The sequence below is a fragment of the Xenopus tropicalis genome, chromosome 7 (assembly GCF_000004195.4).
Source record: "Xenopus tropicalis strain Nigerian chromosome 7, UCB_Xtro_10.0, whole genome shotgun sequence".
NCBI lineage: Eukaryota > Metazoa > Chordata > Amphibia > Anura > Pipidae > Xenopus > Xenopus tropicalis.
The window spans coordinates 63,884,764-63,911,331 of NC_030683.2; the positions used below are offsets into that span (position 1 = coordinate 63,884,764).

At 40.1% G+C, this 26,568-nt stretch overlaps 1 protein-coding gene across 9 annotated transcripts in view; it reads left to right on the forward strand.

Annotated features, from left to right (window-relative positions):
- kif1b (kinesin family member 1B) overlaps positions 1–22,668 on the forward strand; it is a 201,103-nt gene extending 178,435 nt beyond the window's left edge. For 8 of the 9 annotated variants that reach the window (XM_012966952.3, XM_018095819.2, XM_031905974.1 and 5 more), the window contains 8 exons: positions 5,470–5,615; positions 9,828–10,067; positions 10,155–10,226; positions 16,844–16,965; positions 17,047–17,196; positions 17,795–17,987; positions 19,735–19,853; positions 22,301–22,668. In XM_012966952.3, the coding sequence (XP_012822406.1) occupies positions 5,470–5,615; positions 9,828–10,067; positions 10,155–10,226; positions 16,844–16,965; positions 17,047–17,196; positions 17,795–17,987; positions 19,735–19,853; positions 22,301–22,343 (1,085 nt within the window). In that variant the 3' untranslated portion in view covers positions 22,344–22,668. The remainder of the gene's footprint in view (positions 1–5,469; positions 5,616–9,827; positions 10,068–10,154; positions 10,227–16,843; positions 16,966–17,046; positions 17,197–17,794; positions 17,988–19,734; positions 19,854–22,300) is intronic. The other variant, XM_031905975.1, reaches the window with a different exon arrangement.
- The last annotated feature ends 3,900 nt before the right edge of the window (positions 22,669–26,568 follow it).

A 26,568-nucleotide genomic window follows, 5' to 3' on the forward strand; every position in this document is an offset into this window, starting at 1 on the left:
CACTGTAAACTGCTGGAAGTCTGAAGTCTGGAATACTGCCCAATGCTTTGTTTGTCTCTCATAGCAGTGACAGGAATGTGGCATCTGAATGTTACTGCATGCATTTGGCAGATTTTGGTACAAAACAAACCCATGTGTGTTTGGGGGCTGAATCTGTCCCATGTTGTGATGAATCTGCCTTTACTCCACCGGTGGTGAAAGGACATGTTCTAAATATAGCCACTTTTTCTTTCTTATTTTCAGTCCTTTTTTTCTTTTCATGATTGTATTCTTTTTTTCCCAATTTTTTTTAAATAAAAATCGCAGCAGGTTTATTGTGGCAATTTTTTCATTTTTGAAAATAACTGATCACAAGAAAAAAAAGCTGAACGAATAAAAACTCTCTTCGAGCATAAAAACTACTTTTCTCGGTCGTCCCTAGGCAGCACAGGCACTAGAGGGTTAATGCGCCCTTCCCTTTATTTTACTTATATTTTATCTTTCTTTTTTTTTTAAGTCATCTTTATTTCAATCTTTAGTTTTCAGTTTTGTTTTCCATTCATCTTATTGCTGCTATTATTTTTATATACCCTCCATTCCTTTATTTTTTTTTTTAGAAACCAGATGACCCACTCCCACTGCGGCAGACTGCTGCGCTGCCCGAGGGAGACACCCTAATGAGCACACAAGGTATGCTTCTGCGCTGCCAAGCTCGGCAAAAGGGGGACTGAAAGAGCACGCCGCAGCGCTGCTCCCAGCCCACTCTCATGGGAAGCTGGTCTGAGAGGTATATGGGAGCGCTGCCCAGACCACCACCCTCACGGATTGGTGACAAAGGCATGCCACAGCGCTGCCATAGGAGCCGCCGTGACATACCACTGGAACCGCTTCAATAAGGCAGCGTTTCCGCTCGTCCAGCGCATCCACACGGCAAATTTTTCAAATGTGGCGCCACTTTTTTTTTCAAGCGCAGACGCGCCAGCCAGAAGTTCAGACGCTCGTCGCATCCTGCACTTCTGCCTACCACTCCTCTGCACAGAGGAAGCAGGTGCAACACAGGAACTCCTGGAGGGGCCCCTGGGTAATGCGAAATATCACATTAAAGACAATATAAGTCCACAAGCCTCACAGGTACGGCGGCACAGCACCCCCTCCTCTGCTGTACATTTTGTTGCCTTCCCTCCCTCTCTCTCTGTTCTGCCCACATTCTATGGGGCACTAAGTAGCCTAACATGGCCTCTGAAGTAGGCAACTCCCCTAAGCCAGATACAGCAGACCCATCAAGGCCTGCGGACCTACCTCAAGGAACGGGCAAAAGGCAGAATAAGCTCACTAGGCCCAAAGAACAGAACCCAGACAGTAAAAAGAGCAGGCTTTCCCCACAGCAGGCAGAAAGCCCAGCTGAGATACCCGACTGGTTCAAACCGATTCAAACCACGTTATTAGCTATTTCCTCTTCTTTAGAGAAAATTTCTACAATGCAGTTACCACACCAAGGTACCTCAACAGACAAGGCAGGTACACATGGCCCAACAACCAGCACCGTGACTAATCCTACACAACCAGAAACAGAGGGATATACCTCAGATGAGGAGAATCCAGCATTCAGTGATTCTGACGGCACAGACTCACAGATTTGACTGACTCATCCCACAGGTACCAGTTGGAGGCCGTTAATATTTACTAACTGACATGTTTCAGACGCTAGGCATACAGGAAGAAGTAAAAGACACCAAAAACATTTTCTTGTACATGAAAGGGTACAAGAGCTCATCAAAAAAAGGTGGAAAACTCCAGATCGTCGACTTTCCAAGGACAAGAGACTGAAAAGCGGAAAGCTTACTCAAGAATATCTTATCTTCAATCAATACCACCTTTAAACCGACAGTAGCTGCAGCTTGCGTATCATGCACAGCAGTCTTGTGGTTCGAAGAAGCCCTCACTGCGGTCACATTTGAGTCCTTTGACATGCATAGTCACCTATCCAAATCCTCAACGCAGTGCATTTTTTCTGTGATTCCTTTATGGACACACTACAGCTCCTAGCCAAGACCTCGGCCATGTCAATTAGAGCTAGACGAGCCCTCTGGATGAAAACCTGGAGTGCTGACCCAGCATCAAAGAAAAATCTAGTAGCCCTCCCTTTCACGGGGGCTTCACTATTCGGCCCCGAGTTAGACTCAATTATCAATAAAATCACAGGCGGAAAAAGCAATTTCCTCCCGCAAGATAAGAAAATACATCCAGGCAGCTCACAACCCAAATGGTCCTTTCGTTCCACCAATTATACAAGACACATATTCAGGGCCCACAAAGGACTACTGATCCAATAGGAAACCAACTTGGAACACACAGAGGCGCCCCTTTAAGGGAACCTCAGACAAACCTTTAAGAGGCATGAAGAGCAAGCCACCCCCGGGTGCCTGAAGGCGGTAGGGGGCCGCCTCCTACGCTTCAGGGAGGCATGGCTATACACAACAGACAGGTGGGTTCATCAACTCGTCTCTTCGGGCTACAGGAGACTTCTTCATGTCCATCGACCTTCGGGACGCCTACCTTCATGTCCCCATCCATCAAGATCATCAAAAGTATCTACGCTTCGCATTTGCTGGAAGACACTTCCAATTCCAGGCACTCCCCTTCTGATTGGCCACAGCTCCTCGGGTCTTCACGAAAGTGAAGTGGCCTACATGCGACAACATGGTCTTTACATACTGCCTTACCTGCTGCTAAGGGCGCCATCCCACTCCCAAGCACTCGCCGGGACCAACAAATGCGTGCACATCTTAGAAGCCCATGGGTGGCAGATACACACAGAAAAAGCACACTGCACAGTCCATTATCTTTCTAGGGGTCCATTTCGACACCACCCTACACAAGTTTTCCTCACACCAGAGAAACAAAGAACCCCATCGGCGGCGGCGCAACAAGCCATGTCAACCTCGGGAATCACCGCAAGAGCCATGCACCACCTGGGCCTGGTGACGGCTACCACAGAGGTGGTCCCATTTGCCCAATTTCACATGCGCTTACTACAACTAGACTTCCTCAGGCATATTCCTATCTCGACCCACAAGACACTCACTGCATTGGTGGCTCCATCCCAACAAGCTCCTTGCCGGCAGGACCAGTTCGTTCACCAACTGGGCTGAAATCACTACAGATGCCAGTTTGCTCTGTTGGGGCGGCGTATTCAACCACAGGACCATACAAGGGAAATGGTCCCTGCAAGAGGCAAACCTTCGCATCAACCTACTAGAACTCCGAGCGGTATACCTATCCATCGTCCACTGGGCACACCTCCTTCAGGGACGCCCAATCAAGATTAATTCGGACAATATGTAAAGAAGCCACGTGGTCATCACTACACACTTTCACAAAGTTTTACAAGTTTCACGTTTTTTTCTTCTGCGGAAGCCACATTCGGCCGCAAAGTTCTTCAGTCAGCAGTGATGTAATTGCCACTCGCTCTCAGTAGTCATGTTAGAGCATCTACAGTTTTTTCTGTTATTCTACGTTTACCTAGGTATAGCCTTTACTTCTCCTACTCTCTACATATCCCACCCACTCTCTCTCTCTGCTTTGGGACTAACCCACTAGTGCCTGTGCTGCCTAGAGACGACCGAGAAAAGGGGATTTGTTTCTACTCACCGATAAAGGCTTTTCTCGGAGTCCCGTCACGGCAGCACAGGGAGTCCCACCCCTCAACTCTAGAATCAGCTGTGCTAACCGGAACTGTTGTTTGTGCACATTCTAAGTCTAAAACAGGTAGAGGTCTTCCTACCTCGAACTGCAAAATGTAGCTAGTTAGTGGTTTTTGTAGCGTATAAAAATCTAGCTATGTTCTCCTGAACATACAAGATGCACCCAGAAAGCCATATACTTTTGAAAAGTGCACATTTCTTATAAATCCAAATAGGGAATTGTCTTCAAAGTATGTGACTTGTAGAGACCCCAAAATTCAGTTCATGCAAATTTTCATGGCTGACACTTGGTCTACTACAGAACCAATACGTTGCCTGTGTCTGTGTTGTAATGGACCCTGAGAGTAAGCTAACCCCAGAAAACTATATATTTTGCAGAGTAAACATTCCATCAGATGAGTAAATTATTATTTTTTTCTCAAAACTATCTTATTAAAAAACAATCAAACCAATTTAAAAAGAGTGAGGTTGGTAGTCATAATGGTTTCATAGGCACAAACAATTATTTGTCAATATTTTTGGTGAGGATTGTGGGGAACACTGCCCAGCACAGAGTACAAAAGGCATGTGGTTTTCACTTGCCCGCACAACACTAATGGGTTAGGGTGCTGTGGCACTTTTTTATTATTTTTTGCTTGTTTTTATTAAATATTTATCATCCCAGTTGATTTATTAACACAATGTCCTTAGCAAAACTTTGCTTTTCTAATATGTCATTATTTATATTTTGTCATTGTTATAAAGTAATTATTCTGACTAGAATTGCAGCATTTTTGAAAGCACAAAAACAGGAAGGTTTTCATTTTAATACTCCATTCTATTTGTATTTTAAATACTCTATAATTAAACTGCTACTACTTAATCTGTTATACTTTGCTTCATACATATTTTTTTTAGCATAAACCTACTTTTATATTAGTCTGACTAATATAACTTTGTTCCAGCAGTATCAGTAACATCATATTTATCACTTTATTGTAGTAAAGCAAGCGACTTTTATAAGTCAAACTTCGTTGCTTTAGTACGTTACTCATACGTTAAAGATTGCCGCTAAAGTGTGGAGTGACTGGTATAAAGCAGACCCGCAGGACCAGTAACCCTAGCATAGACCACCACCAACCAAACCCATACTCCCCCTGAATAAGTATACTTGTCACTAACGACAGGCTACTCCACTATGCATTGAAATAATGACGACACCGCAATATGATATTTCTGATTTATTGAAACAAACTGTATAGCAACATTCATGCTTTTATTTTTGTTGTCTTGTTTGACTTTTGTAAATCAAATAAAATAATAAATAAAAAGATTGCCGCCAAGATTCAGATTGTTCACATATGTATAATTTACAATCTTGACCTTTTTACCTACTTTGTTTAGAGTAGGGAAAATCAGAAATGTACGTTGGCTTATGTATGTCTAGTCCATTTCTAATATGTGTTCCCCAATATTGCTATCTGTCCTCTAATCTACAGCTTCCTTCATTATTCTAGTTATTCTCTTGCCTATTTCTAAAAAGGAACTGGTAGCTAACAAAAACAAAATCAGCCTACTTCTTAAAAAACCCAAACACTATTTTTTGTTTTTTTCTTTACATTAGCAGAGCATAAATGCCCTTGTGTTGTTAGTTCCTCTATGTTAAAACACACTGCATGAGTAATAGTCTGAGATTCAAGGGCCTTTCTCACTGGTACTCTGAAGGCAGTGGAACTTTATTAATATGCCCATCTGCTCTGCCACACTGTTAGCGATGTAGCATAAGTTGTCATTGAATTTCCTTTAGGAATGCAACGAAGAAGAAGAAAGATCCTCGATACGTCAGTGGCATATGTTCGTGGTGAAGAGAATCTGGCAGGATGGAGACCTCGAGGCGATAGTCTAATCCTAGAGCATCAATGGGAACTTGAAAAGATGGAGCAATTGCATGAGGTAAACTTAAATAGGTTTTGAAGGTGCCTTCTATGTTTAAAGGGCATTTAAAACTTTAAATTAAATTCTCTTGTGTGTTAGAGTGCTATTGTGTGATTTCTTATAAGCAAAAGCTCTAACTTTCAAAACTTATTGTTTTTTTGAGACCACCTCCTTTAACATCATGCTTTTGACAAGATCAGCCCCTGTTTCCATCTACTGCTGGGTTACATATTCAAGAAATGCCAACACAGGAAATATTGCCAGCCACTACATGTTAACAACAGCAGCTGGTATACAGTGGGCTAGTGTATTAAGTGTTTTACTTAAGTGTAGCAATTCAGTGATTGTATGATAATTCATGAGTTTAGACTAGTTCCTGCAAAAAAAGGTGAAATACCTATAGTTATATAGTAGCATAATTCTATATCTTAGAAATGTTGTTTAATGCTGAGCTTGTCACACATTGTGTCTGCATAGTAAGTTATGTTACATAGTTACATAGTTACATAGGGTTGAAAAAAGACCAGTGTCCATCAAGTTCAACCCATCCAAGTAAACCCAGCACACCTAACCCACACCTACCAATCTATACACTCACATACATAAACTATAAATACAACCACTAGTACTAACTGTAGATATTAGTATCACAATAGCCTTTGATATTCTGATTGATCAAGAACTCATCCAGGCCCCTCTTAAAGGCATTAACAGAATCTGCCATTACCACATCACTAGGAAGGGCATTCCACAACCTCACTGCCCTCACCGTGAAAAACCACCTACGCTGCTTCAAATGGAAGCTCTGTTCCTCTAATCTAAAGGGGTGACCTCTGGTGCGTTGATTGTTTTTATGGGAAAAAAGAACATCCCCCAACTGCCTATAATCCCCTCTAATGTACTTGTACAGAGTAATCATGTCCCCTCTCAAGCGCCTCTTTTCCAGAGAAAACAACCCCAACCTCGACAGTCTCACCTCATAGTTTAAATCTTCCATCCCCTTTACCAGTTTAGTTGCACGTCTCTGCACTTTCTCCAGCTCATTAATATCCTTCTTAAGGACTGGAGCCCAAAACTGCACTGCATACTCAAGGTGAGGCCTTACCAGGGACCTATAAAGGGGCAAAATTATGTTCTCATCCCTTGAGTCAATGCCCTTTTTTATACAAGACAGCACTTTATTTGCTTTAGTAGCCACAGAATGACACTGCCTGGAATTAGACAACTTGTGATCTACAAAAACCCCCAGATCCTTCTCCATTAAGGAAACCCCCAACACACTACCATTCAGTAGATAGTTTGCGTTTATATTATTTCTACCAAAGTGCATAACTTTGCACTTATCAACATTGAACCTCATTTTCCAGTTTGCTGCCCAGTTATCTAATTTTGTCAAATCGCTCTGCAAAGCGGCAGCATCCTGCATGGAACTTATAGTTTTGCACAATTTAGTGTCATCAGCAAAAATAGACACAGTACTGTCTATGCCCACCTCCAGGTCATTAATAAACAAGTTAAACAGCAAAGGCCCAAGGACTGACCCCTGCGGTACTCCACTAACCACACTGGTCCAATTAGAAAATGTTCCATTTACAACCACTCTTTGTACTCTATCCTTCAGCCAGTTCTCTATCCAATTACAAATATTATGTTCTAGGCCAATATTCCTTAATTTGATCATTAACCTTCTGGGAGGTACTGTATCAAACGCTGATCAAATGTTGATAAAAGACACATGTCCATCAAGTTCAACCTTAATGCCTAACTGCTAGCTGATCCAGAGGAAGACAAAAAAAACCCATCTGAAGCCTCTGAACCTTTATATTTTTAGTATTAATATACTTAAAAAAACTTTTTTGTGGTTAGTTTTAGCTTCTGCCGCAATGCGCTCCTCGTTTTCTATCTTTGCCTTCCGGATTGCTGTTTTACAACACTTGTTATAGTGTTTATATTCATTAAATGCCTCATCTGACTTGTATTTCTTAAATGCTTTCCTTTTTTTCCCTATTAAATTCTTTACCTCCGAATTAAGTACATGAACAGTAATGATTTAATATCATTTTAAATGACAACCATTTCTGCTCTGTGTTTTTAGCAGAAAAAATAATGCCCTAATCTATGCTCTGAAGCACTGCCTTTAAGGATCTAAATTGTGCTTTTCTAAAATTCGTTGCCCCAGTGTATATATTTTTTTTTTTTTGCACCAAACATCAAATGAAATAACATTATGGTCACTATTACCCAGGGGTTCAACCATTGCACATTTGCTTTATGTTCTGGGTCATTAGACATCACTAGATCCAGTATAGCATGGTTTCTGGTTGGCTTCTCAACAACCTGTGACATAAAGTTGTCATGCAATAAGTTTATAAACTTGTTCCCATTTACTGTCCTGGCAGTACTCTTGCTCCAATCAGTATCAGGGTAAATAAATTTTCCCATTATCATCATTTGCCCCAAACTAGCAGCCTTTGCAACAGGAGCTGAGCCTCCTTCTCTTCGCTTATATTAGGGGGTCTATAGCATACCCCTACAATTAATTTGGTGGACTATCATCTGTGAGAAGCTCAACCATAAGTCTTTATCTCCCTCATTTATCATCATCACTTCCTCCTTTATATTTGCTTTTAATTCCTGCTTAACTATTAAACAAAGTATAGCCTCCAATATTAACTGCCCAGTCATCTGACTCATTTAACCACATTTCAGCAATGCTAATCACATCATATTTCCTGTCAGTGCCACCACCTTACGCTCTCCCATTTTCCCAGTCAGACACCTTGCATTTGTAAACATACATTTAAAGTGGACCTGTCACCCAGACATAAAAAGCTGTATAATAAAAGTCCAAACTCATTTTTTTTTATTAACACATCCATACCCATTATAAAAGCATTTAAAAATCCCAACTGTCAATCATATATTGCCTGCCCCGCCTCTATGCCTCAGGCATAGAGGTGGGGCTGGCAGTTACTTTCACTTTCAGTTCAGAACTTCTTAGATGTTGCTGCACTCCTCACATTCATCCTCCCTCCTCACAATCTAATTTTGTAACCAGTGCATGGGCATGGCCATCAGGTCCCCCCATACTGGCACAGAAATAAGATTTTGGCAGGATGCCTTAATGACAGTGTCCACAAAATGGCACTTGCCTGCTATCTGCAACTGTGAATTCCAAGGCTGAATAAAATAAGATTAAACTAATTTATATGGTGTACGTGAAGTTTTATTTTGCTTGACAAACAAAGTGAAAACAATCTGGAATTATTTCTTAGGGTGACAGGTCCCCTTTAATACTGTTACCAGCCTGAGTATTTTGCATGTACAGATTATGGTCCTCCCTACTATTATCAGTACCCCCAAGCAAGTCTCCTCCCCCATTTCCCTTACTATGCCTACTACCTCATTTAACCTGTCTGCCACATAATTAATTGCTGTACCCTCCCCCCCACACTTTAAATCTCTGCCAACCCTCTAGTCATCTTCTCCCCCAAAGCAGCTGCACCATCATCATTGAGGCGCAGCCCATCCCTGGCAAATAGCCTGTAGCCGATAGAGAAATCAGCTCAGTTTTCTATAAACCCAAAGCCCTCCTCTCTACACCAGTATCTCAGCCACACATTAATCTTCCTGATCTCCTGCTGTCTTATTAATGTTGCTTGGAAATTACCTTGGAAGTCCTCGACTCTCAACTTTTCACCAAGGTTTTTAAAATCGTTCTTGAGGACCTCCCACCTCCTCTAATTTTGTCATTGGTACCTATGTGTACCAAGACTGCCGGGTCTTCCCCAGCCCCTCTCAATAATTTGTCTAATCATTCCACTACATACCTAACCCTAGCATCAGGCAAGCAACATACAGTTCTGCATGAAAGGGTCTTGCGACAAATTACCCTATCCACCTTTCTTATAATTAAATCCCCTATAACTGTAGCCTTCTCATAACTATAGCTACTGAAAAGTGCTTCAAACTCCATGACTCTGACTTCATAGCTCTGGGTTTTCTTGTACCTTCTTAAAGATTACTCATTCCAGGAAAGGTTTGTTGTTATTAAGGTCCTGAAATCTGCCATCTCCAGCAAAAAGTCATCTTACCAGATACATAACAACCGGTGCCTAATTATGTGGCTAAATTGAAAGATTATTTTAAAGCCGGATGAATCCTTTTAAGATCAAAGCTTTTACACGTGCTTGTGTGGAATATTAGATAAATAACGTTTTTGTGTTTCAGGTTGAGAAAACAAGGCACCTCCTTTTACTTAGAGACAAACTAGGAGACAGTATCCCTAAGTCCCTAAGTGAATCTATCTCTCCAAGCTTGAGCAGTGGCACCCTAAGCACATCGACCAGTATTTCATCGCAGATATCCACCACAACCTTTGAAAGTGCCATCACACCTAGTGAGAGCAGTGGATATGACTCTACTGATGTTGAGAGTCTTGTGGATCGTGAGAAGGAGTTAGCAACCAAGGTAACCAAGGCAGTGTCAGTTAATATTACTGAAAATTGCCATAGTATCTAAAACTAATTCTGTATTATTTTGTGATCTACTTTTTAGTGTTTGCGACTTTTGACTCACACATTTAACCAAGAACTAACCCAGGTGTGTAACAGTATCAGTGACTGTAAGGTAGGTTTGATTCTGATCTGTAATAGTAATTAGTGCTTGAAAATATTCCTAGCTATAAAAAAAAAAAATCTATCCAACCTATTGTTTTAGATATCATTCCTGACCCCCACCTCCTACTTTAAGCAATCTAATTGCACTGCTGTAGATTCCATTAAAAAGCACTGACTTATTTTCATGTCAGTTTGTTACACAAGCAAAATATTTACTGAATTATTTTTGTTCTGCGCTTATGTTAAGAGCCATTTGGCCTTCTTTATTGCCACAAAACAGTTTTATGGTAAATGGCTTGCAAGTTGTAAGAGCAAAATGAGCCAGGAGTGTAGCAAAAGAGTCCGCATGTCCAGGCCCATGTTTTTTATTTGTTTTTAATGACTGTTAAAAATGTAGCCGCCTACAACTCCCAGAAATTGCTGTTGTCATAGTTACTGTGTAAACTAGATAAATGTTACCCAATTTGTTAGCTTCATCTGAGATACAAAAAAAGAAAATCCTTTCACTTTCTTTTGTGTTACTACTCTGTACCCAAATGTTTCAGGAAAGTTTTCTGTTGAAATTTATGTGCAATTTTACTAGGATTTTTACTAGGAACAATTGTTGTCAATGGGAAGCAATCCAGTTTCCAATTTAAGAGCAATTCCATGATTTGTGGATCCATTTATTTTGATATTATAGAGCAGTGCTGTCCAACTTCTGTGGTACCGAGGGCCGGAATTTTTCCGACCTACGTGGTGGAGGGCCGATAATGGAAGCCAGTTTTGACCACCCCCCTTTTTGAAACCGCACCCACTTGAAACTACACCTGTGTTATCACATGACCATACCCATATTAATGGTTGTAGTACAGCAAAAACCTGCCATACTCTGCCTTCCCTACCCTGCCTGTGTGTGCCATACTCTGCCTGCCCTACCCTGCCTGTGTGTGCCATACTTTGACTGTGTGTGCCATTCTTGGCTGGTTTGTGCCATACTTGGCCTGTGTGCCATACTCTGCCTGCCCTACCCTGTCTGTGTGTGCCATACTCTGCCTGCCCTACCCTGTCTGTGGGTGCCATACTCTGCCTGCCCTACCCTGCCTGTGGGTGCCATACTCTGCCTCCCCTACCCTGTCTGTGGGTGCCATACTCTGCCTGCCCTACCTTGCCTGTGTGTGCCATACTCTGCCTGCCCTACCCTGCCTGTGTGTGCCATACTCTGCCTGCCCTACCCTGCCTGTGGGTGCCATACTCTGCCTGCCCTACCCTGCCTGTGGGTGCCATACTCTGCCTGCCCTACCCTGTGTGTACCATACTCTGCCTGCCCTCCCCTGCCTGTGGGTGCCATACTTTGCTTGCCCTATGCTGCCTGTGTGTATGGCACACACAGGCAGCATACAGTGACACAATTCTGGCACTGCTCCTACAGTCTGCACAATAACTATATATTAAAAAACTTTTTAATTGCAGTACCACCTTAGTATATGTTCTTTTTGTAGTGTGCAGGGATTATTTTTGGGTTTGAACAGGGGAACAATGTGGGTGATTACAGCCTGAGCCTGAGGTGTGAACACTGCAGGGGGTGAACAATGCAGAGATTAAAATGTGTGAACAACACAGGGGATTAAATTTTTAAACAATACAGAGGATTTACAGCCTGAATCGGAGGTGTGAACCATGCAGGGGGGGCAGTTAATCTCAGTACTGATACTATTTAAAGCTTACACACGAGTAAGCCATCAAAGCAGCCAGACAGGTGGGGGGCCACACAGAGGGGGGTCGCGGGCCGCATGCGGCCCGTGGGCCGCCAGTTGGACAGCACTGTTATAGAGAAATTATTTTTGTTGCAAATTAATTGCTTCTTTCACTTCCACGCATGAACTACTCCATAGGGGATTTAATTTAGTCATATACAGCCCTTCTTACAATAGCATTTAGTCAATGTACATGCATACCTACCAATAAGTATTAGGCCAATGCCACACAGGCGTATTCTCTGTAAGCCAAAAAACGCTTGCCGAGAATATGCCCCGCTACTGTCAATTCAGCATACCTTGTGCCTGCACCTGAATGAATACGCTCAGGTGCAGGCACATGTAGCCAATATCCGCCAAAAAACTTCATAGTTTTGGCAGATATCAGCTACGTGTGCCTGCACCCGAGCATATTCAGCTCATTCGGGTGCAGGCACAAGGTAGGCTGAATTGACAGTAGCGGGGTGTATTCTCGGCAAGCGTTTTTCGGCTTACTGAGAATATGCCCATGTGGCATTGGCCTTAACCTACCACTTAGTCATAGGACATTAAGTAATTTGCTTGTGGAGACAAGCATTCTAACATAAGCCATTGCCACAGTAATAAAACATATATTTTTTTTGGAGCAATAACTAAATGAGGCTATAGCCATAGGTTTAGCCCTTCCCTATAAACAGTGTTTACATATGTTTGATTTGCTCAAAATCACCTTCTAAATTTTCTGTAAACTAAGCAATTAATATAAAATGTAATTGTACAAAAATGCAGTTTCTGCTGAGGAATAAATCAGGACACCCTGACTTATAGTCCCACTTAAAATGGCTCAGATCACACACAGGTGTATCATATCAGGTGCACATGATTAGAACATCATTACTCAGCATTTTGAAGGCGGTTTGCCCTATTTAACCCTTTTAGTGCCACAGGACGTAGAATCTACGTCCTGTGTATCAAAGTACCTAAGTGCCACAGGATGTAGTTTCTACGTCCTGCTGCACTTCCAGGTTTTGGAGCGGAGGAGCGTCTCCCCACTCGTTTCCCAGCCCATAGGCAACGAGCACGGGGGGGGGGGGGGGAACGAGTGGCCCCTGGGGCACGATCGCTCCAGGGGCCCCATAGCACATACCTGCCATCCACGTGACTTTCCCCTGCAGTGCCTCTGCCTTCTCCAGCTTCCCCCTCTGGCCCCCCCTCCTTTCTGCACCGCCCCCTCACATGGGCTGCTGCTACTGTGCCTGCTCGTGTCTCTTCTGCAGATCCTCAGAGTCTAGACCCCAAGTAAGTGCCAAATAGACTCACAGTCACACAGTTATTACACTAATACACACTTATACTTACACACAAACACATACATTTTTGGGGGGGGTTCACACATTCACAGCTCTTACAGCACTCACACTTACTTGCACACACATGCACACAAAACACATTTTACCTAGTATACACACACACGTATTTTTTTTTTTTAACACATCGTTTTCATTCTTGCCTGAAAAAAAATGTTTTATTGCCATTGCGGATAGCGTATTCGCTAACCGCACTGCGCAATACCTTTTTTGTATTATTTTGGTGTTTCTACTACATTTTCTGTGATTTTGGTGCATTTTTAGGTATTTTATTGCATTTTTAGCCATTTTATTGCATTTTCAGTTATGCATAGTTGTTGTTTGCTTGACTTTTTCTGTAAAACTTATTTGCCCAAGCCAAAATATTCAAATTGTTATTCTGACCGCAGATATTACTAGGCAAAAAAAATGATTTTAGTGATTTTTTTTTATTTTTATCAATTTTACATTCTTCTTTATTGCTTGTCTTTGCACATGGAAATTTTGTCTGCTGTATTTCAATTTGGCATCCTCTGTACCCCACATAGTTTGGTAAATCTATGCATATTGGGCATCAAACTGTTCGGTAGACCCCTGGCGTTCATATTTAGAGTGTTTTATGTTGGTACATTACTAAATATGGGGGTACATAATGGGGCAACATGACAACATGCTTTGTGCCGATTTTCTGTCATAAAAACTGTTCTGTTTAGCATAGCTTTGTAGTTTGATAGTTTGCAGTAGAAAGATTTATTTACCCATTTTTGTTTTGTCAGAATGTGTACTTTCGGAAAATATATGGTTTTCTAGGGTGTCCATACTGTTAGGGGGTCTTATGGCACATAATGCACATGCCGGTAGCTTATATTGCAGCGTATACACTTTGTATGCACTAACTTCCTTTTGGGGTCTCTAAATGCCAGATACATTGGTGATCCTATGGACCCTTGGCTTTCATATTTAGGATGTGTTTTCTTGGTACCTAATGTTATGTGGGAGATAAGGTGCTTGAAAATGGAAGATTTGATGTGATTTTCAGGTATTTCATCAAAACCGACAATTTTGGGAAAGCATTGCGACTCTGTAGTTTGGAGTAGAAAGACATGGGTACCAATTTTGAATTCGCCCGAATGTGTACTTTCCAAAAATATATGGTTTGGGGGGGGTCAATGTATTTTTTTGTGTTTTTACCCCACAGAAAATGCAGTAAACGTGAATTTTCAGTAGCTAAAGAGATCTCCAGGGCAATTTGTATGTACTAACTTCCTTTTGGGGTTTCTAAATTCCAGATACATCGGTGATCCTATACACAATGGGCATCATACTGTTCAGTGGACCCTTGGCTTTCATATTTAGGATGTATTTTCTTGGTACCTAATATTATGTGGGGGGTATGATGCTTGAAAGTGGCAGATTTGAGGCGATGTTTTAGAATTTTTTATAATTTTTTATAGAAAATGCTAAATTCAGTAAAGCATTGCCGGTTGGTACTTAGGAGTTGGAAGACATAGTTACCCATTTCGGATTCGTCAGAATGTGTACTGTTAAAAAATATATGGTTTCCTGGCGTAAACCTAATGTTCCAGGATTTTTGGCTTTGGAATGTAAAGTATGCCGTATTCTGCTGTAATACTTTGAAAATTTAGTAATTTACTGCTGGGAGTTTTTGATCTATAGCAGTCAGAAATCTTTATAAAACTATACATATCAGGTATTGGCACGTTTGGGAGACATGAGGCTTGTCCACAAAATAAAATGTGTTTCTGGTATAAATCCCTATATCATGAAAAATAGCAATTTTTCTTTTGTATTTCAAGCTCTAAATCTTGTTCCAGAAGTGGAAATACACACAAACTCAGGCAGATTTGGAAAGCTCAAACTCTCCTGAAAAAAACCAATATATAGTTTGCCTACCTAAACTTAACCCTTCCCCCAGTAAAAGCCCCTAAATTGCGAGAGCACAGAATGTTTACAAAACTTCTGGCACTGAGGGAAACCGAAATGTCAAATTCTGCTGGCACTTAAAGGGTTAAACCTCAGCCATTTAGTTTGGTGCTTTTGACTGTTGAGGTGAGAGTGAACACGATGGTGAGATCAAAAGAGCTGTCTGAGGTTTTTAGAAAGAAGACTGTAGCAGCTTATAAGTCTGGTAAGGGATTTAAAAAGATCTCAAAAGAATTTGAAATTAGCAATTCCACTGTCCAAAAAAATGTCTACAAGTGGAGGATTTTCAAAATATATGCCAAAATGCCCAGATTTGGCAGTCCAAGCAAGTGCACCCCAAGAGCAGACCACAAGATGCTAAAAGAAGTCTCCAAAAACACTAAAATGTCATCACGGGACCTACAGCAGGCTACTGTTGTGAAAGTGCATGCTTCTACAATCCGAAAGAGACTGCACATCTTTAACTTGCTTGGGAGGTGTGCAAGGAAGAAGCCTTTGCTCTCTAAGAGAAACATCAAGGCCAGACTGAAGTTTGCCAGAGAGAACGTAGACAAACACGAGGATTTCTGGAATAATGTTCTTTGGACAGATGAGTCTAAAATTTAATTATTTGGACTCCAGAACAGAGGACATGTTTGGCGTAAACCAAATGCAGTATTTCAGGAAATGAAACTCATACCAACTGTAAAGCATGAAGGTGGAAGTGTCACGGTTTGGGGATGCTTGGCTGCAGCAGGATCTGGCTAGCTCACCATCATAGAATCATATTCATTTTTGTTGTTTACCTGCAGTTAAATCCAGAGATAAATAAAAACAAGATTAGACATTCATATGTGAACAATAAAGGACTGAATATTTAATGGGGTGTCCTATCTATACAATGTACATTTAATATACCTGGAGCTAGGCACCAATGCTGTAGTGTTTCTAGAGTTAACTGTTCTGCTAAATTTAACAATAATTAAACATAGCCATGCCTAACAAAGTGGGACACAGACACGATTAATTCTATAGTGTGGAAAACAATCTGGGATAGGAAGACCTCCGTATGTATACACAACAGAAAGGGCAAACGAACTGATATTTAGATGGTAGTACATGCCACTTCTCAAATTTCCACTCACATATGTTTGGCGGCTGTGGGAAAATAGAAAGCACTTTTCATTGTTGGTTGTATTGGCCAGATCTCAGAAAGATTTTCGTGAATAGTGTAGCAGAAGATGCCTTAGGAGATATTTAAAGACAGAATCGAAAAATTATACAATCCTTTTCTTGGAGATACCAGTTTGAACAATCAAAACACTGCATAAACACAGGAGATTGGAATCTACATAGTAATCTTCCTCCCTCCACCCTCATTTTGTCCATTTATCTTTGACCTCTTCAGGCACATATGTGCTGTCTTCACTACAGACCCTGTTCAATAATTTGCTAGAAGTATGGATACTGTATTAAGGAGGGGCCAGTTCACACTGCCATCTTTTTTCCCCTCTCTTCGCTTCTCTCTCACTTTTTTGTTAACATTGTTTTAACTGCATATATATCTTTGAATGTGTCACATAAACTTGGAAAACAAACAAAAACTGTAATGCAAAAAAAAACAATTGTTCTTAATGTTACAGTTGTCTGATATCTCCCCAATTGGAAGGGATCCCTCGGTCTCCAGCTTTAGCAGTGCTACTCTCACTCCTTCATCAACTTGCCCATCACTAGCAGATTCTCGATGCAGCTCTGTGGATCAGAAGTAAGTAAAAGATTAGTGATCTAAACATACATAAATTCATTATATTTGTATATTCTTCTAAGTGTTTCTGTTTTATTGCAGGACCCCTGAAGCAAATTCACGTGCCTCCAGCCCTTGCACTGAATTTGAACAGTTCCATTTGGTACCAGCTGTGGAGCGGTCATTTTTGGCTCGTGCAGGAAAGAACGAGTTTCTAAATCTTGTACCAGATATTGAAGAGATTCGTCCAGGGTAAAAACTAGCCCATTTAAAAATTCTGTTAATGTACCATGTCTGTTAATCTGCATTAATTTATTAGAGTGACCTCTTTTTGTTAACTGTGCAAATAAACAGAAGTCTACATTCTTGGTTGGCATAAGCCTCCTTCAGTCATGTTTAGGGAGGGTGGAGATAGCAAAATATATCTGTGTATATTTTTAATTCAGGGAATAGTAATAATTTGCTGTAATTTTGTAGAGTTTACTTTAATTACAGATGGGATAGAATAATATTTCCTGATGCCCTTACAGTCACTGTGCGACATTATATTGGTTATACCCACCCTTATGTATTTACAGCATTTTAAAAAGTACTAAAAAATAACCAAAAACATACTTTAATCACCATTTAAAGCTCAGCATTAAAGGAAATTACCACATATTTACCATCCATTACCAAATAAGCACTGTACCCTACCAATGTAAAGTGAAATCTCATAACTAGAATATTATCTATTTGTTTTTGCTGCTGGACAGAGGATTATAAACCTCAGTGCAGAATGAAGTCATTTTACTAGGTTCACCTATAAAAATCACTCACCTTTTACCCTTGATGAACGATTTGTTCCTAGATCTGTGGTCTCAAAGAAAGGTTACTTGAACTTCAAAGAACCTCTGTCTCATTCCTGGGTCAAGCATTTTGTGGTTGTGCGCCGTCCCTATGTCTTCATCTACAACAGTGACAAGGACCCAGTAGAGAGGGGCCTCATTAACTTATCCACTGCACAAGTGGAGTACAGTGAAGACCAGCAAGCCATGGTTAAGGTTTGTGCAGTCTTTATTCATTTTTAAATTAGTATGTGAGCTTTGTCACAAACTGGGATTGGGATTTTGGGTAAAGCAAAATTTTGATAAATGCTGGTGAGTCCCTTCTGTCCTATACATCAGGGGTCCCCAACCTTTTTTTTTCACCACGGACCGGTTGCAAGCCTAAAAATGTTTTCCACAGACCGGTGCGCGGGGGGGGGGGTGTGATAGGCGGTAGTTCATTCACACGTTCATGCGTGCCTTTTTATCTGTACTTCTATGCGTGTATTTATATGTGCAACGCGTAACTTTGAATGCACGGTGCATCATTTCATGCTTTTATATTGAAAGCCGCCCACGGGCCGGTACTGGTCCGTGGCCCGGCGGTTGGGGACACCTGCTATACATAACTAAACCAGGAAGCAATCCATGAACAGTAAAATTCCCAGTTACATGTTTAGTGGAGCTGTAAGAAGTAATGTGGATATGATCTTACTGAAAAATATTACCGCTAGAATAACATGTAAAATATATTTTTATTCATGGTACATAATGGTGTCATTGATTAAAAATAGTTGATATTAGTTGTTATTACTGATATATTATTAATGTTATTATTATTGATATAAGTTCATTTTTTTTAATTAGGTGATATTGATTTTGTCACAAGATGTAATGCATTTTGTGTATTATGTAGAGAATAATGTATCCCCTACTTACCCCCTACTAAGATTTAAGATTGTTAGTGACTGAATTTATTAATAGCTAGGAGTAGTTGATCAAAGTAAAATGATTTAATAGCGCTTAGCTAAGGATTTTCACAACAATCCAGACAAATGAATATCCTGTAACTCAAAATAGGCCATAATTTTATTTAAAGCTCTATGTTAAAAAGAGGTTACACATACAGACCCCATTGTGGTGGAAATTTATATTTCTATGAATTATTTGGAGTTATTGTTGAATATTCCCTTTGGCTCTGGGGCTGTATACTGTGGTCCATTCACATATATCCACTGTAATAAGCAAATTTTCACAAATCAAGTCCTAATACAAAGACTATGAAGTACTTCACTAGCAGTAATGGGGCTACTACTGCAGTCAACCTAGACAGGTCAGGTGCCGGAGGGAATGCGGCGTGCGCTAGCGTGCAGCCAAAATCTTTTTCTGGAAGTGACGTGATGCACATGCGCTAAAAAATCCACTGATACCCATGCATGCGCACATGCATGAAATGACTTAACTGGATGTATTGTTAATGCACGTCTGTAATGCGCCCACAGGACTTTGGGAGAATTTTTACGTAGTGGGAGACAGCTGCTGGGGAACAGGAGACGGGTAAATTGGGTAACTTCTGAACAAATGGGGAAAGTTTACAGTACAGGTATGGGACCCGTTATCCAGAATGCTTGGGACCTGGGGTTTTCTGTATAAGAGGTCATTCTATAATTCAGATCTCCTGCCTTAAGTCTGCTAAATAAATATTTAAACCTTAATTAAACCTAATAGGATTGTTTTGGCTCCAATAAGGATTAATCATATCTTAGTTGGGATCAAGTACAAGGTACTGTTTTATTATTACAGAGAAAAAGGAAACCATTTTTAAAAATTCTATGGGCGATGGCCTTTCCGTAATTCAGAACTTTCTGGATAATGGGTTTCCGGATAAGGGGTCCGATACCTGTAATGCTACTATATGTTTTAGCATTCAGTTATTAATTAATTGCCTATTACAATTTCTCTTTCTGTTCTATTGTTGTATCAGAGCTCAAACATATTTGCTGTATGCACAATGTACCGTGGGATCCTTCTGCAGGCCATTAATGATAAAGATATGAATGACTGGTTGTATGCCTTTAATCCTCTGCTTGCTGGCACAATAAGGTAAGTGCAGAACAACCTGGATCTGGGTTACACTTTCCACAACTTCCACAGTTGATAAATGTATTGCCTTTTCACCCTGGAATTCTGGAAAAAACTATTTTGCTGTTATTTTATTATTTAGTAGTAGTTTTTAGCAATCAGCAGCCACCATACAGAGCATATTTCCACCAAGCAGCATTTAGTTTCCTCTTAGTGGTCATCCTCCTGGGTCATCATAGTTATGAAGCAAGGTAAAAACTGTGCCTCCCTACACTTTATTAAAGGAGAAGGAAAGGCAAAATCAGTTGGGAGTGCCAAAATGTTAGGCACCCCCAAGTGACTTAAATCGCCTACCTTTTACCTCGGGCTGGTGCCCCTGTTCGGAGAGAACAGCACCAGCCCGGGGTAGCTGCAGTGCTTCCTCCTTCCTGTTTGCGTGCGTGCACGCGCAGTAGAGTGAAAAGCCGAATTTTAACAGAGAAGTCGGCTTTTCACTCTATTGCGCATGCGCCGGTCGTGGGGTCCCAGCAAAACGAAGGAGCAAGAGCTCGCTCGCAGGTACAAGGTAAGCGATTAAAGTCCCTTGGGGGTGCCTAACATTTTGGCACCCCCAAGTGACTTAGCCTTTCCTTCTCATTTAAGGGCAGCAAATAGTCATCCCGTGTAAATTTAATTTTTTCATAACCATAATTAGTCTCTCCCTTAATGCTAAAAGTATTCTTTGCACTAATGCATTTGCTGGAGTAAATGTGCTGCTGCATCATCTGTTCCAGCATAACGGTTTTTCCACTGGCATATATAGATCAGTGGAGAAAAGCTGATCTGCTTCCTTCTGCAGTCTGAATGTGTGTGCTTCTCAGTCTGAAAACTATAGGCCTGTTAGTCGGACATCAGTGGTAGGAAAGCTTCTGGAAAGGGTAATAAGGTATATCGTACTTTAACACATTGCAAATCACAATACTATGAGTTTGTGCCAGCTTGGTTTTATGCGTAACAGATCTTGCCAGACTAATTTAATTGCCTTTAGCAGGAACCTTGACTCTGGGATGGCAGTGGATGTAATCTACTCGATCTTTGCTAAAGCATTTAATAAGTACCTCACAGAAAGTTAAAGGGATTTGTTCCCCTTTGAGTAATCTTTTAGGATGATGTAGACAGTAATATTTTAAGACAATCTGCAGTTGGTCTTCATTTGTTATTATTTGTTGTTTTTTAATTGTTTCCCTTTTTGTTCAGCAACTTTCCAATTTGGTATTTTAGCAGTTATCTGATTTCTAGGGTTCGAATTACCTTAGCAACCAGGAAGTGGTGTGAATGAGATACAGGAATATGAATTGGAGAGGGCCTAAATAGAAAAATTAATAATAAAAAGTAATAACAATTAATTAATTGTAGTCTCACAAAGTAATAGTATTTTGGCTGATGGAGTCACTGACCCCCATATGAAAGCTGGAAGAGTGAGAAGAAGGCAAATATTTTAAAAACTATAAAAATAATAATAAAGGCTAACTGCAAAAGTTGCTTACAATTGGCCTTCTACTAACATGCTAAGTATAATATACTTAAAGGTCATACACCCCTTTAAATATAAAATTGAGGAATATTGGCCTGAAACATAATATCTGTAATTGGATAGAGAACTGGCTGAAGGATAGATTACAAAGAGTGGTTGTAAATGGAACATTTTCTAATTGGGCCAGTGTGGTTAGTGGAGTACCGCAGGGGTCAGTCCTTGGTCAGTTCCATGCAGGATGCTGCCACTTTGCAGAGCGATTTGACAGAATTGGAAAACTAGGCAGGAAAATGGAAAAAGAGGTTCAATGTTGACAAGTGCAAAGTTATGCACTTTAGTAGAAATAATATAAATGCAGGTTATACACTAAATGGCAATGTGTTGGGGGGAATCCTTAATTGAGAAGGATGTCAAGTCTATTAGAGGGAATTATAGGCAGCTAGGGGATGTTTTTTATTCGCATAAAAACCACCAGGGCACCAGAGGCCACCCCTTTAGATTAGAGCAACAGAACTTTCATTTGAAGCAGCGGAGGTGGTTTTTCACGGTGAGGGCAGTGAGGTTGTGGAATGCCCTTCCTAGTGATGTTGTAATGGCAGATTCTGTTAATGCCTTTAAGAGGGGCTTGGATTAATTCTTGAACAAGCATAGTATCCAAGGCTATTGTGATACTAAAATGTAGAGTTAGTATTAGTGGTTGTATATATATATATATATATAGTTTATGTATGTGAGTGTAATAGGTTATTATGGGTCTATGTGTGTGCACTGGAGTTTATTTGGAAGGGATGAATTTGATGGACTTTGGTCTGTTTTCAACCCAACTACGTAACTATGGAACATAATGAAATAATTAAGAATTTGTTTTCTATTGTGTTTTGTGTGATACTAAATACATGAAAAGTTTTAAAATGTATTTTTTTAGCATCTTGACTGAGCTGTGTGTTTTCTGCAGGTCAAAGCTGGCAAGACGTCGTTCTCTTTCCTTGAAGTACTGAGCTGAATGGTCTTTCTCACCAGCCTGAAAGGACATGTCAGTCCCCTCTCCCTTGTTGTTATAATTGAGAGTTTCTCGTCTGTAAACCTGTGGCTTGACCCTAGCTCCTTTTTCCTTCTGTGCTAAAAAGATTCTCCACCTTGCAGCATGTGGACAATTATATGTAAAACAGGCAGAAAGAAACAATATTGAGGATCTTCTTGGCTTCTGGACATATGCTCTCTTTATCCAGCTGTTTCTAGTGTCCATAGTGTAATGCACCTTTCAGAAATGCTTTTTTTTAAATTTGTGGATATATGTCTAATTTATTTGAAAACTCTAGCTTTCCTTAAAGGAACAGTAACACCAAAAAATGAAAGTGTATAAAAGTAACTAAAATATAATGTGCTGCTGCCCTGCACTGGTAAAAGTTGTGTGTTTACTTCAGAAAGTCTACTATAATTTATATAAATAAGCTGCTATGTAGCCATGGAGGCAGCCATTCAAAGGAGAAAAGGCACAGGCACATAGCAGATAACCGATAAAACACTATTGTATTCTACAGAACTTATCTGTTATCTGCTTTGTAACCTGTGCCTTTTCTCCTTTTTTCCAGCTTAAATGGCTGCCCCCGTGGCTACACAGCAGCTTATTATATAAATTATAGTAGTGTTACTGTAGCAAACACACCAGTTTTACCAGTGCAGGGCAACAGTGCATTATATTTTTATTACTTTAAAGCTCTTTCATTTTTTGGTGTTACTGTTCCTTTAAGTCCGCTCTTAACTACAGTTTCCCTAGATATGCTGCTATCACCTCTAGTGGAGCATAGGCTCTTCTCCAGCCATGGCAATTGTCATGCCTGGTTCTGCACTGTGACAATACCAAGGCTGAGATTTCCTACATTAGTCTGAGGTTGGAGAATTTAGGGCATTACACTATAATGTATGTTTTATTGTTTGCACTCTCTGAACTTTCCTATTGCTGAGATTTGTGGCTATGTATGGCAGCCATTTACTTCAGTATCTGTGGCATAGAACACTTCATATTTAAACATGCATTGTAGTGTTCATAGGAACTGTTCAGACTGGGTGCGCATTCCAATTTGTTTTCATGTACTGTTTGCTTAAATGCTCATTTGATTTGTGTGCATGTTTTTGGATGCATTACAATCTGTATGGCAAAGGAGGGGCATCAAAACAAATAACCCAGGTAATGGGTATATCTGAAAATTTAGACTTCTTTTATTTAAAATCTTCAAGAATTAGAGGCTCTACTGGACAATGGTATTTGGTTCTGTTACGGCATTGGCTGAGCTAAGAGCAGTTAAAATGCTACTGTAAATATGATTGCTACTTTGAAAGTTGCACATTGCCAAGACATCAGGCTCTCCCCTAACTAAAAATGCTGCAAAATGTATTTTAACAGCAGCAATTTAAGATCTTACCCAAATCAATTTTAGTTACTTTTACAACCTTGAAGCTTAAAGCATTTCAGCCGTAAAATACATTTTAAGTGATTGACATGTTCCTTTAAAGGTAAAGAATTCTCATGAACAGAAGATTGAGGAGTAAATGACATTAGCGACCTTATTATATTCTTAATCTATTCTTGAACTGTACAACTTTCCTAAAATGTTTGTAACAGGTGGCATCATGATGCTACTGGCAGAGGATCCCCTGCTATCTTCAGCCAAAGCACAATTACTAAAGAATTGCTACTGTGTTAAACATACACTAAACAACATTTTTTTGTATTACTTTTATGCAAACTATAAGATATGAATGTAACACAATATTTGTTCAGTAGGGTTTTTCCAAACTTCTATTAATGTGTGACTAATTCTACAGTAATATTTTGCCTTTCACTGGTGATCTAATGTACCCTGTCATTTTCTCTGTCTCCCTCAAAAGCCCTTCTGTGAGCCTGATACTTTATCCTATAATGAGTCAACATTGGAGTTATGCTGACTTGCAGGTCAGATGATTATCAATTGAAATTCAATTTAGTTTCCATCAATAACTGCCTAAACCCAAAGATTACATTTTATGTCAGTGGAGAGCCAATGGCTCCTAATTATACTAATGGCTGGCAGTTTAGCCTTTTCTGGAGACGGCACTCCCATTGCTTCTAATTACATTGATATGTGGCAGATTAGTCCTTTTTGCAAATGTAACACCTCATCTTCCCTTTCCTCACATTTATTAATCTCTGCAAGCAGGCCCAGACTGAGATTCAGAATAGGCTCTTGCATTTCAAGTACACAGAGGCCCAAACAGCCCCCAAGCGAAAACTGTCTATGGCAATTTATAGCAGCCCCCCCCCCACAGATTGCCAGTCCAGGCCTGTCTGCAAGGGGCAGAAGATTGAAAAGACCAATGAAAAAGACAAACCAAACAAAGTAGCAACAGGAAAAACACCTACATATATGCAAAATTTGTACTATGAGATACCATAAAACCCATGTCTAGAATGATTGTACTAAGCATGATTAAGCTAAATATACTTAGGGGCCGATTTACTAATCCACGAACGGATCGAAAGCGTCCGAATGCGGTTTTTTTCCGTAATGATCGGTATTTTGCGTTTTTTTCGGCACCGTCGTAAATTCGTAAATTGACGCGACTTTTTCACAGTCGTTACGACTTGTGCGAATTGTCGCAACTTTTTCGTAGCCGCCGCGAAAAAATCGGAAAGGTTTGCCCGCCGTTTACTAGCGCTCAATACGAAAAAGTTGCGACAATTCGCGCAAGTTGTAACGGCTACGAAAAAGTTGCGACAATTCACGAAAAAGTCGCGGCGGCGACGAAAACAATCGCAAAAATTACGAAAAAGTCTCAAAATGTTCGTTTCCAATCCGATTTTTTCCCATTCGGAATTCAGATTCGTGGATTAGTAAATCAGCCCCTTAGGGTAGATTTATCAGATATAGAAGATTATCCAATGCTTGATAAATCTGCCCCTGTACTTCTGTATTTTACTATTTTGTATTGCAGTATTTCGAATATGAGTCACATGGACAGAGTTATCAAATCTAGCTGCAGATATGTTTGCGTTATATATCCTAAAAAAAACTTGTTCCTGAACAGGATTGGGACACTATTGCAGTGCATAAAGTAGCCACGTTCTGTCCAATCCAGCACTCACAGCCTGCCAGCTCTGAGATGCTTTCATGGAGCTTTTCATGCGGTGGGCCAACAAACCCACTGAGCATGAGACAAAGGCAAGAAATATCCGTTGCTGCAAATAACACTCAAGTAAAACTTAAATAGGTACAAATGATAATGAAGGAGTGATGATTTACCCTTTCTCTGTTCATTGCAATAACCTTGGGAACATTTATTACACTTTCTCATGTATTTCTGATGCATTTAAAAATACTGGCGGGCAAAGACCTGATTAGTGGATGTATCATGACACACGTTCTATATTATGCAGTACTTAAACATACAATTAATTTATTTAATAAGAACAAAGATTTATTTATTTTTTGGTTAGACTGAAAGCAAACACATTTTGTTTGAAGTATGTTTTCATTTTTTTTCATCACTGTACTGTATTTTTTATGCTTATGATTTGGCTGCATATGGATGAAGACACTACGTGTTTCAGTGAATTTATTTTATTTTAGGTTTTTATGCATAATTTAATAATTCCAGTAGATTTTACAGTATTTATTTTATGGCATTTGGTGCACTGTTATAGGTATATAACTAAAACTGCACATTTAGCCTGAGATCAGACTGTTGCAGGTGAAACGTTGCAGAGTTTTGTGCTTACTCTATAACAGCAGTTGTCTCAGCAAGTTTTGGAGCCTAAAGGCTTCATAAGAAACATAAAACTGCACTCTGACTCATAATGAATGGATATTTATACAGAACAAAAACAGCTATGGTAGTGATGTCAAGAATGATTTTAATGTCGCTAGAAACATTTTCATTCATCGTAATCAATGATTACTTAACAAGTCAGTTATTTTAGATTTATTTATACTAGATATACCATGACCTGGATGAATGAAAATGTTTATAGTCATGATACATAGCATAAACCTCAGAAATAAACAGTTTTGGCAAGTGAGTGGCTGGTGTAGTGAACCAAAACTAAGAATGATTATTGTGGTCATTACATTCTAGGACAATTATTAAAAAAAAGCCACATCTGGTCCAGCTTCCACAAGCATCTCCAGGATAATTAAGCTGAACTAAATTACACTGTATAAAACACTATCTTCTTTTTACAGAAAT